The sequence below is a fragment of the Atta cephalotes genome (genome assembly GCF_000143395.1).
Source record: "Atta cephalotes unplaced genomic scaffold scaffold00037, whole genome shotgun sequence".
NCBI classification, from domain to species: Eukaryota; Metazoa; Arthropoda; class Insecta; order Hymenoptera; family Formicidae; genus Atta; species Atta cephalotes.
The window spans coordinates 1,949,608-1,968,503 of record NW_012130101.1 but is presented as its reverse complement, the minus strand read 5'-3'; the positions used below and the strand labels follow the sequence as shown (position 1 = coordinate 1,968,503).

Here is an 18,896-nt window from a genome sequence, read left to right as displayed (position 1 = left end):
GTTATACGTAAGACAATTTTAGTTAGCGTTAGCCTATCGAAATTATATACTGACATTGCGGATAGGCTAACACAACTAAAAATTTGCTGCTACAACCAAAAACTGATTGCTCCAGCCATATAAAAATGCTATGCTATATTTTACTATCTAAATTATTGCAATCAATCTTTTCTTTCAGTGTACGTTTTGTGCAATTTGAAAATTGTCAAGAGGATTATCAGTAATGATGATTATAGATAAAATGAAAAAATTATTTTCGTCCATTTCAAATTTTTTCACCAATAATTGAGAAAATATTGCAGTTACTTTTACTATTCGAGAATGACGAAAAATAAGTTAAGTCCGTGCAATTCCATAAATGAATTATCGTATACTAACAATTGTTGTCTTGTGTTATTATTGCGATTTTATGCCAACACTATTCTTTTCTTTATTCCCGTTTAACATTAAACTGGTCATATGTACAAACTTCCTAATGAACACAAGTTAAGCACTTGTTAGTTGTAATTTTCTATTCAACAATGTAATTGTAATATAACATATGTTATATTGATTGGGAAATTACAACTAATAGATATGTTACATGTAACTTCATGTTCACTCAGTTGTATATAACTGTCTTTGACTGCAGAGCACGTGGAAAATGTTGTTTCACGAAAAGATTTCATTTCCAACGCAGAGATTTATGCGTTAAATTGCTTATAAATTCCAGCTTCGCGGTATGAAAAGGATAGTAAGGTAGTAATTGGAATAAGGCAGACAGTTCTGCTGGGCATAGTACTCTATTGAGTACAGACTAAACAGGACACCATCGCCAATGCACCAGAATATTCAACATAAAAATTTGCTGGTGATAATCTTGCGGATGAAGAACAAGGCGAAGCCTATTAATCCAAAAAAGATGAATATCATCGGGTAAAAAAAGCCGAACGCGATTATGTACTCGTGGAAGATGGCGGAGACAATGAATACAGCAGTGACTGACAGCGTTCGATTGCGCGGCACCACGATCTCGTATATGTCCTTATAGATGTATGTGTACAGTCAGTCATGCACTACCATGTTCCACGTGCGAAAGAATATGTGGTAAGTCGTACTGTTCCACCAGTGCAACATAAACGACATAATAATTCATGAAACTGCAGTTTACAGAAGTCGACAATTTACAACAGCTTCTGAAAGTTATTGGAATTGATCAGTATGATATTGTGAATTCTCTTGTGTTAGAAAAATATCTGCTAGTAGTAACTAATAGTAGATACGTGTAAGTTTTGGGATTTCAATTCTGGAACAAAATCTATCTGAGATTTGTACAATAGTTCAGATCTTCGAGGAACTTTTTGAAGTTATCATTTACGTTGAAGCTTCATAATATTAGGTGTACAACTTTGCTTCCGCCGTTTTTTTCCGATTCGAGGCTTTATTGTAAAAAACTGGTTATACATTTATGATTCAAAGTATTGTCCATCGCTGGCCACTACTTTCTCCCATCTTTCGAGTAGCGTACGAATCCCGCGTCGAAAAAACTGGTCATCTTTTGAGGCTATCCACGAATCGATCCAATTTTTTACTTCTTCATAAGAGTGCTGGTCAGCTAGGCTGTGTGCCATTGATCGAAACAAGTGATAGTCAGAGGGAGCAACGTCTGGAGAATACGGCGGGTGAGGTAGGACTTCCCATTTCAACGTTTCCAAGTAGTCTTGTTTTCAAGTATGTCTTGATCACTTTCGCAACATGGGGTCGAGCATTGTCATGCTGCAAAATCACTTTATCTCTCGTTGTATTGTGGCCGTTTGTCTTTCAATGCTCGGCTCAAACGCATCAATTGCGTTTGATACCGATCGCCTGTGATTGTTTCAATCGATTTTAACAATTCATAATACACTACGCCGAGCTGGTCCCACCAAATACAGAGCATGACCTGGACGTCAAAATTACCGTTCTTGAAGCGTTGAAACTCACGACACGTTCTTTCACTAATAGCGGCTTCACCATAAGTATTTGAGAGCATTCGATGAGCCTCAGATTTCTTCATATTGAAGCAAAAAATTAAAACCTCCCGCAAATGACGAGAATTTGGCTCGTAAACTGACATTTTCAATCGAGAATAATTTATGATGCAGACACAAATCGACTAATGTTTCTATGGGGTTATGTTGACAGATGCCCAAGTTTATTGTATGACATCTATGATCTATTTATTTCGACCATCACTTACCGCTAAAGCCATCTATAGGAAAACGGCGGAAGCAAAGTTGTACACCTAATAGCTTCAATGAATATAAATATAATAGCTTCAAGAAGTATCCGTGAAAGTATAAATTATTATGCAAACATTTTTAGCTATGTTTTGAAAGTCTAAAATTAAACTCCCAAAATATACATTCAAGCTCTCATATTCAGAGAAACTGGAATACGTGGGTCGTTTGATAAGTTTGGTAAATTTCCATGAAATGGCGCTACATCCATTTGATAACGCGACATCTCGAAAGATCCACTCTTCGAACCCCTTTAGGCCAAATTTCAGAAAGGACGTATAGTTCATGTTTGTCATTTGAAGCGAGATTGGCGCGCAAAAAAGTGCTCTTCCATCAAGACAACGCGCCGTCCCATAAGTTAACCGTTGCAGTGACAAAACTACGAATTGGGCTATGAATTGATTCCTCATCCACCCTATTCTCCGAATTTGGCCCCGTGTGATTTCTTTCTGTTCCCAAACTTAAAAATTTGGCTCGATGGGAAGAAATTCTCGTCAAATGAGGAAGTCATTGTCGCCGTCAATGAGTATTTTGCAGACTTTGAGACAGCCTACTTCAAATGACTATCAAACGTGAACTATGCGTCCTTTCTGGCTGAAATTTGGCCTGAAGGGGTTCGAAGAGTGGATCTTTCGAGATGTCGCGTCATCAAATGGATTGTAGCGCTATTTCGCTGGAAATTTACCAAACTTATCAAATGACCCACGTACATTAAGTTCTCGCATACATTGAAGCAATAATACAATATATTACATATTAGATATTTGCATAACGGACGTATAATTTTTATAAGATAGATTACTGAAGATGTATTTTATTTATCTTGTAAAACAATCGGTCGGCGAACTGCAGCATTTTCGCCCAAGCATTCATCCATGCGTGCAGTAGAAGGTATTGTCCTGTCGATGAAGAAGTAAAGAATGCAAGGAATACTCAATGATATTTTCGACGAACCATTCTATGTTGCGTACCATACATGTGATAAACCATACATATATTACAAGATGTTCCTGGATAAAAGCAAAGTAGAAGATTGCTAGGCCGACTTCAACGAAATTTCGAATCACTACTATCCACCTGATTCTTTTCGTTCTAAGAAAATGAATTATACTCAAATCTTATGTTAAGGTCTGCTAGTATCAATTTAATATCGCCGCAACATGACAATTGTCTCTTAAATATTATGGTAAATTTGAAACTTTATATCATCGTTTTATTGACGATTAGGATATTTTGTTTGTACATGTTTCTAGACTATCTTGATATTTTTTCTAAAATTTTTAAAGCCAGATTTGACTACCCAGATTTGACTCCTGGCTGAAGTAATATTTTTCGCAATAAATTTATTTACAATTTTTCAGCACATTAACATTTTTTTAATATGATATAATATGACGGATTGAACATCAAATTATTGAAATTTGCTTATCAATTTAATTTAATTTGTGATATTATTATAATAGTAGTTTAATTGCGTTTATAAGTTCAAAAAAGCAATTCGGCGCGTAATTCGAATGACTATAAATATGATATATATATATATATATATATATAATTCACATTGAATTATTTAATCATTAAAAATCTAGCTTCTACCGTTATGGGCTTTAATATTCTTATTTGTTAATTAGATAAGGAAGAGGTGTTAATACTAATACTTACTAACTTTGCAAATTCGTTATCTGTAACACTATTTATCAGTAATTAATACAATTATATAAATATATACAAATGTATGTTATAATATGAAAAAGAAAATAGTTATAAATTACAAAAAAGAATTGTACATGCTTATCGATACACTGTATAATATAAGTTAAGTTTGTATAAAGCGGAAGATATACGTAATCACGTGTATGTTCAGTGAGAAATGACAATGGAATCGATATCGAATCGATGTCGTTTTGTCGTCGAAATCATCGAATTGACGTCGTATCGATGTCGATTTGGTATCGATTCCATTGTCTTTTCTCACTGGGCGTCCTCTTTATCGCCATATATGGGAATTAGAAGACGTATATAAAATTTTGATATAAAATTATCCCTTTTTATATAAACTCTCATGTATTAAATCTTTAATATTTATTCCATTTTTCTTTATACATAATTAATTTAACACATTAAGTCCTTTCTTTATTTTAAATCCTTGTAACTGAAGTCTTAGATTTTTGGAGAAATTCTTTTTATTTTTAGCAATTATGATTAAAAAATTTTGATTATGATCTAATAAATTATAAGGATTTAAAAGAAAAGTCTGTAGTTTTCTTTTAATTGGGACTTCATGACTTAATTATAATTAATTGTAAATTCGAGATATTCGAGCATCGTCGCATTCTCAGAAGAATTTAGGACTTTGTCGACGTACCGTGTGCTTTTTGTATATATAATCGTTTACCCCTTCATGGAAAAATTCTAAATTATTAAAAAATTTACACATATAATCTTACTTTACATTGATAAGTTTTATTAATCTTTTATTTTTTATATTTATTGAAAAACTTAAATATTTGAAATACTTATGAAAAATGAATTTTTTTTGTAAATAGTACTATTTTTTTTTCCAGTTGCTCTATTATACGTAAATATTATACGAATCTAATCGTAACAAATTTATTGAAATATAAAATAAAAAAGCAACTAGAAATGATGCTTGAATGTCTTTTATGAGAAGACACGACAAATCTAAAATAATTAATAAACAACTCGAATACAGTTCAGCATCTTTAAAAAAATAAGTTGAATTAATTTTTTTTACGTTATATAATGTTAATAATTTTTATTATGAAATATGATAGAGTAACATTGTTAGTTCGATTTGTACGGTGCAACTTGAGGATCATCGATTATGATAATCGAAAGTTTCAGTAATAGATGCAAAACGTAAAAAAAAATGTTTTCGTCCATTTCAAATTGTTTCATTGATGGCTTAGAGAAAAAATTGCCATACTTTCATTATCTAAAATTATAAATTACTTTCATTATCTAAAAATTATAAAAAATAAATTAAGATCTGCAATTCCATAAATCAATTATATTGTTTACTAACAATTGCGTCTGATTCCTATTATCTGATCCTCTTATTGCGATTTCGTTTTTAAGGAGTCAAATCATTTCTTGTTATATTCCAGTTTAACATTAAATTAGTTACACAAATTTTGTACATAACAGTTCTCATACATATATAATCTTTGATTGCAAAAAACAAGGAATATCATCTTGAAAAGATTTTATTTTTAAGCGAGACAATAATTTACGCGTTAAATTGTTTTTGACATCTCCAGCTTCGTGGTATAAACAGGTCCAGATAATAATTGGAAAGAGGCGGACAGTTGTGTCGGGCGTAGAATTCCATCGCATACAAACTGAACATAATGCCGTTGCCAACACTCCAGGACAGCCACATGAAGATGTTGCTGGTGACGATCTTGCGGACGTAGAACATGGCAAAACCTATGACTCCGAATAACATGAACATTACAGGATAGAAGAAGCCAAATCCGAATGCAAGTATATACTCGTGGACGATGGCGGAGACGAGGAATACGGCAATGGCTGACAGCATCCGATTACGTGGCACCAAGATCTCGTACATATCCTTGTAGATATAAGTGTACAACCAATCATGTACCACCACATTCCATTTGCGATAGTAAATATGGTAAGTCGTGCTGTTCCACCAGTCCTGTAACACAATGGATCTGTTCTTTTTAGTTAAGGTTTTGCACGTTTCATCTTTCTTCTTTTTTTTTCTACATTGGAGAGAAAACGAGAAAAGACAGAAATTCAAGAAGATAATAGACCTAAAGATTCATGAAACTAAATTACAAAAATCGACATCTACAACTTAAGAAACACATAAAAATCAACAAAAACTTAAAATGATTTTATTTTGACTTAAAGTCAATGAATAATCAAATTTTGTAATAAAAAAATCATTGTTTTGATTTTTTTTTAACTTGAATATGTTATTTTGATTTTTTCTTGGTGTGTTCCTTGGGAAATTGTCATGTAAAGTTTTAGGATCAATTCTGGAAGTTCAAACCATAGTTTCAAAAATGACATATTTATATAATTATCTCATTTCATAGTTTTGCGGAAATTTAAAATTGTTATGTTTATAGACGCTACCATATATATTCAAATTATCATACATTGAAGGTATCAATATATATGATATATTACGTAAAGATATTTACATCCTACGTACAATTTTTGCAAGGTATAAAAATTATTCAGTGAGTTACCTTATAAAACTAATATAATACGGATATAATACGGATAATAATGGGATATATGAATATAAGAAAGTACGGGGTAAAATATTGAAGATGCGTTTTATTTACCTTGTAAAACAATCGATCGGCGAACTGCAGCATTTCCGCCCAAGCATTTAACCATGCGTGTAGCAGGAGATATTGTCCGGTGATGAAGTAGAGAATGCCAGGAATACTACACTCGATGATATTCTTGACGAACCATTTCCGTTCCAAATGTTGTGTTTCGTATACGTGATAGACCGGTAATACAAGACGTTCCAGAATAAAGGCAAGATAGAAGATTGCTAGGCCAACTTCAGCGAAATTTCGAATCACTACCATCCACCTGATTCTTTTGGTCCTAAGAAAAAGAAAATCAATCGTTGCATATCAAAAATATATGTCGTGCACGACGAAATGCGGAAACAAATGATCAGACGATTCACACACGCACGCACGCACGCACGCATAAGCATACACAATTCATTGGGTTACAAAGCTGTCAAACATCGCGTGCAGCGTATACAAAGGATCATCGTCGCTTAAAATCCTGGCGACGAATACCGTGCTTGTCGTATTCGTCGTCGATCCGCGATCTCTCTGATCCATCAACTATCAATCAGAAGCCAGATCGGATTCGGGAATTACGATCGAGGATAGTCTATCAGTCGATCATGGAGCTTAAGAGAGCACACGTCGAATAAGTAATTGCGAGTCAAGCCATCGTCCTCAAGCGTTCTTGTGAGTGTCCGGACCGAGCGTGAATCAAGGCATCTGCCTCTAAATGTGTCACGCGTCTGCATCCGTGATTCAGGACAACAATCCCAAAGCGTTTCCCATACTTCGACTCAGAGCATTAGCCCCTAGGCGTCGAAGACGGAATATCGATACAAACCGAAGAACACAGTAAATATACGAACATCGTAAATATACGAACGTTATAAATGCGTTATTATTAGCAAACTATAAATTGTATTAACATTGTGACATTTATAAACTGCGACCCCAAGACATGAAAATTTATATTATACACAGTGAACAATAAACTATACGAAAAGACTGTAAATTGTAGTGTTATTATTTGCATTGAACTACGGAATTTGGTACCTTCTGTGAGGCCTTCACATTCATGGACACAACATCAGAGGATACAGGCTTTCACGATCCAACTTCTGGGAAGCAAACGACGGTGTACGATTCATTTCGAATCTGCGAAATTACCAGAACAATTACACGTTCACAGTTCCACACCTATATAATCTTATGGATTAATGTGAGTCATTCGATTTCATTTTGATTTCGCATGACGCAAAAACCGATAGAATCAAGACAATTTTTTATTATAAAATCGAAATCTCTTTAAAATCTCAGATAACCAACTTATCAAACTTATCACCTCCTCGAGATGATCTCAATAATGCCGCGTTAAAATTACGAATCGCGCATTTAACAGACTTATATAATGCATTCGAAGAACATAATGACGAGCTCGTCATAGTGGATCCGAATGCTCATTAGGATGAATCCGCTAACATTCAAGAGCGATTCTATCGCGAGTAAAATTGAAAATATTCTAAACCCGGCGAATACATCGGATGCCGAGTATCGAGACACAATCCGGTAACAACACGAGCGCGACAATTGTGAAGGCGAATCAAATTGCCTCTGCCCACGTTTGCTGGCAAGGTGGAAAATTGGTCGTCATTTAAAAACGCGTTTTGTAACATGATAGGATCGCGAACCATCTGACTATTCGTTTCCGCATTTCGTCATGCACGACATACAGATTTTTGATACGCTACAATCGTACTCAAATAAATCTAAAGTCTTTCTTCTAAAGTCTTTTAGTATCAATTTAATATCGCCGTAATATTATAATATAAAATTATGTCTTAAATATTTTTTATGATGAATTTGAAATATTAAGCTATATCATCAAATTGCATTATTAAAGATTAGAACATTTTATTTGTACATTTCATAAACAGTCTTTAGTATTATTTCTAATGTCTTTTAAGCCATATCAATCCATTGCTGTCTAATAACAAGTTAAACTTTATAATTAATACATATGTGTATAATTATACATATATTATAATTATTTCTACAATAAAAAGAATTTATTCGATTAATATATAATGTAACAATAAATTTATTATCATGTTATATTTATTATCACATATTTATTATCATATATTTATTATCATATTAATCGAATAAATTCTTTACACATAAGCACCCAGTGTTTGGTTCTCATAGGCATAATAATTATTTGAATCAGTCCATGAATTGATGTCTTTTAGAACAAAACACAGGATGTCGATGCGTAATAAGATTTATTAGTGCCAATGTCTTATACATAAGTTTCGATCCAGCTTCGGATCTTTTTCAATGTAAATTGAATGAACTCATTGAGTTTCCCGACGCACTGTACAAATATAATTGACATCTCATTGTTAATTATAAAAAATAAAGTGTTGACAAAAAATAATAATTTAATACATTAAAGTCGTGAACAACTATAATAATAATTTAAAAAACTTACATGATATTCATTAAGCTTATAAAATATATGTGTCATCTGTACATACGTTACGATACATTTAAACAATGCTAAGCTAAAGTACAAATCACGAGTTACCACAAATAACAGAGATATTGAAGAGAGGAAAAACTCAATTATTTTTAAATAAAAAGTTATATGCTTCGTTTAAAGAATCCGCGTCTGATTGTATATTTAAATTATTTTTCTGTTTGCGGATGAAGATTATTTCTGAGTCTTGTTTAATATTTTTTTTTATCTAATATCTTAACATTGTCAAAATCGTGTGCTTTTTCTAGTCGATGTTTTGTGATAACTGATCTTTGGTCTGTATTTCGATTGATATGGTTTCTATGTTCACTAATTCTGATTTTGAGAGTCTTTTCTGTTTGACCCACGTATGATGCGTCACAGTCAATTTTATAAAACTGACTACGTTAGCATCATATGTGGAAGTTTGTCTTTCTGTATTCTAATGTAATTATTTAATTTGTTGATATCTTTATACGCTATTAACCATGTTTGTCTTCTTTAAAAATGTATATTGACGTAGTTTATAAAATTGAATACAAGGATTGTAACGTATCATACATGGACCAAACAGGAAGGATTCTCAAAATCAAAATTAGTGAACATAGAAACCATATCAATCGAAATACAGACCAAAGATTAGTTATCACAGAACATCGACTAGAACAAGCACACAATTTTGACTGAGACAATGTTAAGATAGTAGTTGCTTTCCATTTGCACACAAGTGAAACTGAGTCTGAAGTAAGCTGAGTATTTCATACTCAGATTAATGACATCATTATTTGCTTAGTTTGATAAAAATTACTTTGTTATTACATGACAATACAACATTACATTCGAATTTCATTTTTAAAATGACTTTACAAGATTTACTAAAGCATCTAGCCTCGATCTTGTGCAGATATAGGCATAATAAGACAAAAACTCAATTAAATCTCACTTGTCAGAATGTAAAAGGAATGCGTATTCAACTGAATTATAACGTTACAAGTGAGAATTATCTGAGAATTGATGTAAATGGAAAGCAACTATTAGATCAAGAAAAAATATTAAACAAAAGATTTATCAGAAATGATTTTCATCCGCAATAGAAAAATAGTTTAAACATACAATCAGATACGGATTCATTAAACGAAGCATATTTTTTATTTGAAAATAACTGAGTTTTCCTCTCTTCAATATCTCTGTTATCTGTGGTTTAACTCGTGATTTGTACTTTAGTTTAGCATTGTTTAAATGTATCCGTACAGATGACACGTATTTTATAAGCTTAATGAATATCATGTAAGTTTTTAATTAGTAATCTCGATATTATATTTAATATATTATTATTTTAGATTATTATTTTTTGTCAACACTTTATTTTTTATAATTATGTTAACAATGAGTTATCGATTATATTTACAATGTGTCTGGAAACTCAATAAGTTTGTTCTATTTGTATTGAAAAAGATCTGAAGCTGGATCGAAATGTATAAGACATTGGCACTAATAAATCTCATTACGCATTGACATCCTATGTTTTGCTCTAAAAGATATCAACTTATGGACTGATCCATCTGTAATGAGCTTAATTACAACTAATATTTAATTCATATAATAATTATTTGATATAATTATTTCTTTTATCACACAATTAAAAGTTCACAATTGTTATCAAAGAAATTATAAAATATTGTTACCTGGGATATTCGTCGCGGTACACAAGAGTTGGTGCGAACAGGAAATATAGATATTGCGAAAATGTGGGGCCACTCGGTCGCGGAATTTCGCTGTGAGGTTTATACGACAAAAATCTGGGCGCCGCGCTTCTGACGAAGGCGTGAGTCTTCATCATCATGCGTATCTAAAAAAGTAGATATTTTTTAGAGTGGACAAAATTTTAGCAATTCTATCAATTCAGTAAAAAAAATTCTAGCAATAATAAATTTATATAGCATTTAATAGCATTAATAAATTCTAGCAATAATAAACTTCATGATTTATGGTTTTTATTAATTCGCGAATCGGAAGAAAATTTTTTTATTAATTTGCATTATTGAAAGTGTGTGATGGCACGCCAAAAAATTCATTTACTTTAATGTATAATTTGCAAAATTTTTCAAATCATAATTCAATATATTAGAGTAGATTTTTAAAGATGCATACTTGTTCCATAATAACAATTAAACTGCAACCTATGGAGAGATTCGTGTTGAGCATCGCCTTAATGGGAAAAATGATAAAAAATATTAGATACGATATAAATATTGATAGCCAGGTGTAATCCCACAATTTTAGAATGGAGGCTGCAAAAAGAAAAGACATACTTAAGTAATTTAAATTAAATTAAGTAATTAAATTAATTAATATTATTTAATATAAATTGATTTAATTTATTGATATTATCTAACATATTTTTACTTTGATCATTTAATTTCCCATTATTTCGTATTATAATTTCAACTTAATTAATTAATTATTATTTTACATCACAAAAAAGATTATTTTAAAAAATTCAGATTTTATTTTGTATATTTATTTCAATCAAATTACTCTTTAATTCAAACGATTTACTTTCGATTTTGAATTTCTCAATTAATTTAACTTTCTTAACTCTTTAAATTAAACACATTCATCTTAGTCTAAATTGAAGAGATTGTTACATTTTGGCAAGAATCGGAGTCGTTGGTGTGCCCAAAGGGTGAAAGCCACGTAGACACTAAGTGTCGAGACTTGCATGAATGACCAAATGTAGATGCACGTTGAAAACTTTGCGAAACCAATCCATAATGTATTGGTACCACCGCGGAATCTTAATTATCATTAAAAAAGAAAAATTAGGTGATTAGAATCAAAATCATGTATAAGAGATCAATCATCTGTACAAACGAAAAATATCTAAGATCTAATCGATTAATCCGATAATTAATTCATTAATCAAGTTTTTCCAATGGAAATTCACTACACTTGCAACAGATAAATCTTAATTGTCGTCTTTTGTTACTTGTAAGTTACCTAGAAATTATAGATGCAATAAATTGTACTGTTTATTTCTCAATCACGATAACTCATTCAGAAATAAGAAATGTACAGTTTTCATTAATGAGTCTGTATAAAATTACGATCTGCGTTATATTGCAAAATATCTTTTAAAAATTTGTTAATAAAATTTGACTATAAGATTCGATAGATAAAAATTTAAAAAATTTCAAAAAATGAAATTTGGAATTTTTTACTAAAGATATCTAGTTAATTGTTATAAACAATGTTAAAAAAGATTTTGTTTCAAATATTTCAAATGTACATTTTACGAAACGATTTTTTTTCCACAAAATCGATGATTCAGCGAGAAATTATGTCATTCGTTGCGAACTTACGTTCCGGATTCCATGATATCGGATACGATGGTATTGAAAAATAGGAGTATGAGAGTCACCATGAACAGATTGTAAACTGTGCGAATGTGCGGGATCTCGAAGAGATCGGTGAGCAATGAGTTTCTTTCGAGGAACTCCTTATCCGGTAGTGCACCTTCTTTGCTGGATTTTCTGGAGGAATGACAGATATGCTATTGTAAATCACACATTTCATTGATTATATGCAATTGTTCTATAAAGTTCGCCTACACATTCTTATGTTAATAGACGAAAAAGAATGTGCAATACAATGTTAATGCATAATAATTATGAAATATTGTGGCAAGAAATGCGCAGTCAGAAATTTTTTTAAATTCCTTCATTTATCTTCATTCTGGAATGTCAATTTTTAAGTAATCATATTATTTTAAATTTTCTTAGAACTCTTAGTTTCACAATTATATCGTAGGTATAATTATATATGTCATACTTTATTAGATATATTTTTGATATCACATAAAATACGACAGTGAAAGTATTAAATACAATAAAGTTTTATTTTATTTTTTATTTGGACTTATAATACTATTATTAAAAAAATATTTAATCAACAATACTACTATGTCTCACACACGTATATTTTTTAAAAATTATTATATTTATATACTTTCAAACATTTTTTAATGTTCTATCTATCCTATCTCTAGTCTATGTTTTCGTAAGTATTTTTTGTTCAAAGCTTTTTTCTCTTTTTATCACTTCTCACCTTTTATCACGATATTTATCCGTGCTGTACAAGAGTTCCCCATTCTTTACCAAAGGTGCTTCTAACTTCTGCAGAACCTCAGACATCATGTCGTTAAAGCGTTTGTTAACGTGCCCCAAAACATCCTCTCTTATTTCCTGCGAGGAAATACTCCTTACAACAAACAAACAATATGCTAGAGAGGTACGTTATCTCTCACGAAATGATATCTTATCGGTTTAATCTTTGATTCTTTAAATATGCTCTTGAGTATCATTATACCTTTTTTTTCTACCACAAACGATATTTGATCGATAAACTTAATAAAACTTTAATTCACATTACATTAAGTTCAATCACGGATTAAGTCGAAGTTAGCAATATATTATTTCGCACCTGTATTCTTTTTCGCAATACATCGGCGGTCGTCTCACGTAAAACATCCGTGAACACATTTCGATTGGCTACTGAAAAGAGAAAATGTAGTTATAGGCATGTATATAGATAAAGAAAGCAGATAATAGATATCGATAAATAAGAATATGTTTATATTTATCAAAATAATAGATATTGATAAACAAGAATATGTTTATATTTATCGAGATTTAAGTTTGAGACAAATGTAGAGTAACTTTTGTGAATGGGGCGTTTATCTGTTGTTATAGAATGAAATTTATCGATCTTCTAATTAAAGAAGATTATGATAACAATATTATTTGAAATAAAATTTAACTTTTGATCGTTACTTTTAAATTAATTGTTTGTTATGTTTAATTTATATCTTTGTTGATTAATTTTCAAGTTACAATATGAAGATAAAATTTATTCTGTGTTATTATTATTCATAATAATTATTCTGTGTTATTGTCATAATAAATATAATATAATAATAATAAAAATATAAATTTATGTAAAAGAATATTTATTTATTTTTTACAATTATTTTGAATAATTATTTTGAAGTTTTATTATTGTTTTGAATTTAAAATTTTCGAGAAAAACACAAATTTATTATTTATTTTATTTAACTAGTTTTTTAAATTAGGGACTAGAGAAAATCTTTAAAGTTAATTTGAATAGCCCTTTCTATCGGCAATGTAAGTTTTTTCTACTTTGAGGTCCTTTCCTGGATAACAAAAAGTGTTAAATCGGATCATAAAATGTTTTTTACGCCTAAAAGATGACTTAAAGACATCTTATGTCACAATTTTAGACTTTGTATTGTTTGGATTATAATTGAGTAATTTAGAGAAAATGTTTTTTAAGAATTTTCAAGAATTTTTGAGATCGTTGAATTCGATTTTGACTTCAAACTTTTAAAATTTCAAAGAAATAATCTAACTGAAAAAAAATTCAAATTTCAAAGAAATAATCCTGAAACTTTGAATATAGTCTGAAAACGTCAAAATTTAAAAGAGTTCTTTACCTTTGAGTACATAAGTGGATTTTTGAAACGCAAATAAGTAGATAGGGTGCTGAAATATTTCAAAAAGTTTTCCGAGAAAAATATTTCATATGTAATTATATATAATTATATAAAATTATATATAATTTTATAAAACATTGACATATTTTATATACAATTATATATAATTATATATAATTATATATAAAATATATCCATTTATATAACATTTTTTGGGTTTATTTTTATAGTTATGTTTTTTACTAGAATATTATATTTTAATTAAATTTACACATTAGTTAGATTCTAATGAAATAGAGAAATGTAAAAATAAAATGAACTTTAACACTTCCGGACAATACTTTTTATTTTTTTCCAGATTTTTCCAGATTGTTTTTATGGATTTTCCCGTTTTATTTCCTAACATATTTATTATTTATTATTTGTTTCTTTTGTTGTTAAAAAACGTAATTTAAACTTAAAAAAAGTGTTTAAATATAATATGTACAAATATTCTAATACTAAATAGTATTTCAAAACATAAAATTATCATTAAAAAATATTGAATTCAAGATAGAAGATAAGTAGCGAAAAATAAGATTCAAAAATTGTTTCAAATAAATTTAAAAAAATGAATATTTTAATTACAAAAATATGTAAAACAGTCAATGTTTAAATTAAAAAAACATAAAATTAAAGTTTGTTTTATAGAATTAAAATATAACAACAAAAATAAAAGAAAAATAAGATTATTTATTTTTTATAAGTAATTAAATTTACATTAGTTAGTATTCTAATAAAATAGAGACATGTAAAAATAATATAAATAAGATAAAGAAAGTAATATAAACAAGACAATTCTGGACTATAGCGAAGAGAAATCTCTGATTATATAAAAACTCAAAAAAAGATAAAAAGAAAACACAAGTGGTGGGGTGTTTACAGCATGGTTGACGCTTTATTTACTGCTTTAATATCGATAAGCTACTACTATTTCAATTTATCAAATAATCAATAATAAGAAGATACTAAATCGATTTGCTCTGTTGTCAATCTGAAAATATGAAATATTAAAAAAAACTATGCTTGAGTGTTCCGACCCACATACTTATTTGAAGGTTAATAATCTCCATGAAGGAAGACCTCGCAAGGTTCATAATAAAAGAATTTAAAAGTTAGTTTGGAAATTAATATTAATTGTTTGCGTAGCACTGATGAGCTTTAAAATTCTGGAGATAAAATACTGGAGACTTAGATGTTACTTTTTAATTAAAAAAAAAAGAAGAATCGAATTTTACTCGATAATCAAATTATTTTTTAAAAATAATTCTGTTTGCTGTATTGAATTAAATCTACTATTTTGAATTCTTTATTTTTGACCTTAGATTTGAATACAGCTTTATCAAATTATCCTACAGATCAAGTGTCATACAAATCGCGCGAGCAATTTAGAAAATAAACAGCGATAATCGCAAATGGACAATCCACAAAGATGCAGATTTTTTTTATTATGAATTTAAAGAAAATTAGTGTCGGGGCTTAATTGATATCCCTGAATATCTATTAATCGCCTTCAAAAAACTTGATAACATTGAGAGTGTGTGTACATAAAAACGTCAATATCCAAATGTTTTTTTTGATGCAAGGACAAATAAAAATATCTGTGCCCTCAGTGATCCATATTGCAAATCGCATAAGATTTTGTACAAATAAAAAATTTGGAATTTTTTTCGTATTTTACATCTTTTCAACAATAATTTTAATAAGTAATTTAATAATTTTAATAAAATATAAAAGTTTTTCCATGTTTTACATAATCTTTCCACAGATATAATTGCAATAGCAACATTTTTATAGGAGATATATATCAGACATTCATAATTTACGAAATATATATATTCGAAAAATATATTAATTCTTCAAATATATTTGAAGAAGAAACTTTTCCAGAAAGACTTTGTTATTATATATATATATAAAAAAACGTGTTCTCTAAATTCTTTGGAATATAATCCCATAATGATAATAATATCGCCGAAACCAGAATTTGCAAAATCAAATCAATGCTCAGAAGCATTAAAAATACAAGGATCGAAGAAAGGATAGCGAGAAGAGCAAGAAAGCCGCAATGCAAGCGATCTTCAGGCAAGCCATCCAAACTAAGGAAGGATATCTGGCTTTCAACATCTCAAGAAGCTCTATATCCTTGAAAAAAAAACAGGCTTCAAGCTTATTTCGGGAAAGAAATAAAAGACTTTAATAATTAATCTGCTGTAAAAGTGATTTAATTATTTTTCTGTGAAAAAACTTGATTTTTTTTACTTATCTTCATTTTTAGCTCAATTAATTTCTTTTTGTCATGTTGAAGTCAACATCATTATATATATATATATTTTTTTTTTTTAAGCACATACTCTTAAGTATTGTAGTTTAAAATAATTTTGTTCATTTTCTCATATCAAAGTTATAAATTTTCTTTTTTTAAAACTCTTACTCATTTAAATTTGTAAAAAATAAGAGAGAAGCTTCTATTACAGTAAAAACTTGTTGCTAAACATTTCATATATTAGAATTTTTCAGATTTTTATAGTCTAGAACAATAAAAAAATTTGCTATTGTAAACCTCAATGCCTCAAAGACAATGATCGAAAATTTCACATTGGAAAGTTAATGCAAAAACGACAAATTTTTTTGAATTATTAAGCATTTTCGAGCAAAGTAGATCTTTATGCAATGAAATCGCGACAACGTAACGTATAATACATATTTGTATCAACGTTCAGTTATCAACTTTGAAATGTTACCGCGATTACAGAGAGGTCAACTGATAGATACAGGACAGCATAGTAAATATCAAAATCTCAGCTTGTATACATACTTGATCAAACATATATTCATAAACGTTTATAATAAATACTTAAAACATGACGTACAAGATTGTGAATAATAAGTTTGTTAAAATTTGATAAACTTTGTACAGGAAGAATTAATTCCAAAAGAAACATTGTAATTTCTTTCTAATTAAACTATTTATTTGAAAGATCGAAACAACTCAAATAAATTATTTGAATTTTTTTTCGATCAATTTTAATTCAAAAAAGTTCTTTTTCGGAAAAAATATTTATATTAATCTTAGATAAATATAAATTATTAAGTATATATTAGTGAATGTAATTAACATTTAAATATACATTAATATATATTTATATTTATCTATCTATTTTAAATAAAAGATAGAAAACTAGAATTAAAAACACTAGGAATAAAAAAAAGTGTTTATGTCGTGAAAAATTTTTTTAAGACTCTTATGAAATTAAATTACTTTATATATAATAAAATTTAATGACATAAAAAAAATGAGAATCATAACATGAATTATATAATAAAAATATAATTATGATAGAAATTAGAATAGAAATTAAGATTGTTATACATCTTAGAAATCAAGTAATTTACTTACCATCTTTACCCTTCTCATGAAGGCTGTTCGTAATATCTTTAGCGTTTATAGTTTCTATAACAGAACTCATGACTAAAAGAGGGATAGTCGTGGATCTTATAGAAACTCTTTTACAAGAATGTTACACTCTGAGCAACTCTGTCACTTTCTGAGCGATTTACGATTTTTCCAGAAAGTTAACGGCTCCGTGGTATTTATAGAAATAAGAAAAACAAATTTCTTTTGAAACAAAGATCTTTGCTCATAACACACCCGTAATTCACACCATTACGCACGTTGTTATTACTGTATTAATTAACAATTGACAACTTTCTTTTAAGTTTTCCAGAAATACGACGCGATCTGACGGTACTCGGCAGCAAACCGTAAACTACTCGATCCCGGTCTCGACTGTACACGCTCCGCTTCATGCACGCGGATTATCTAAACGACTCAATCGTATTATCATCCCACCAGTGAGTGCAGTATAAACTAATACATATAGCTCCAGGGAACATGTGTACTTTGACTGATAGATCCTCGGGTGGAAGTATAACATTGTACATATATATGTACTTATACCAATTGTTATACCAAATTTTTGTGTGTTGTACAAATTTAATTTCTAATGATTCATCGTTGTTCGAGTTTAGAGAAGTATTATAAAAACATAACGGGAGCATACGTAAATAATACTAATAAAAAAAATTATTCCTCTCTCACTGATGATTTAAGAAATATAATTTTCTTTTAAATTTAGCAACTTTTACAAAACTTGGTCTTTATAATTTTTAAGTAGTAAATTTTTTTAATTATATAATTTAAAAATTGCGATTGTAAATTGTAAATTTTAAAATATAAATTCTATATTTTATTTAAT

General features: G+C 29.3%; 1 protein-coding gene and 1 pseudogene across 1 annotated transcript; both read right to left on the bottom strand.

The window, feature by feature from the left end:
- Positions 1-664: 664 nt before the first annotated feature.
- On the bottom strand, positions 665-4,661 carry LOC105621835 (annotated as a pseudogene).
- An 808-nt stretch (positions 4,662-5,469) lies between these two features.
- Positions 5,470-18,107, bottom strand: LOC105621768 (sterol O-acyltransferase 1-like). Its single transcript, XM_012203223.1, has 9 exons — positions 18,038-18,107; positions 13,569-13,639; positions 13,194-13,330; positions 12,449-12,619; positions 11,735-11,883; positions 11,238-11,377; positions 10,772-10,935; positions 6,602-6,875; positions 5,470-5,940 (listed from the first exon to the last, which is right to left on the bottom strand). The coding sequence occupies exons 1-9, from the start codon at positions 18,105-18,107 to the stop codon at positions 5,509-5,511; spliced, it is 1,608 nt and encodes a 535-aa protein (XP_012058613.1). The 3' UTR covers positions 5,470-5,508.
- Positions 18,108-18,896: the final 789 nt, after the last annotated feature.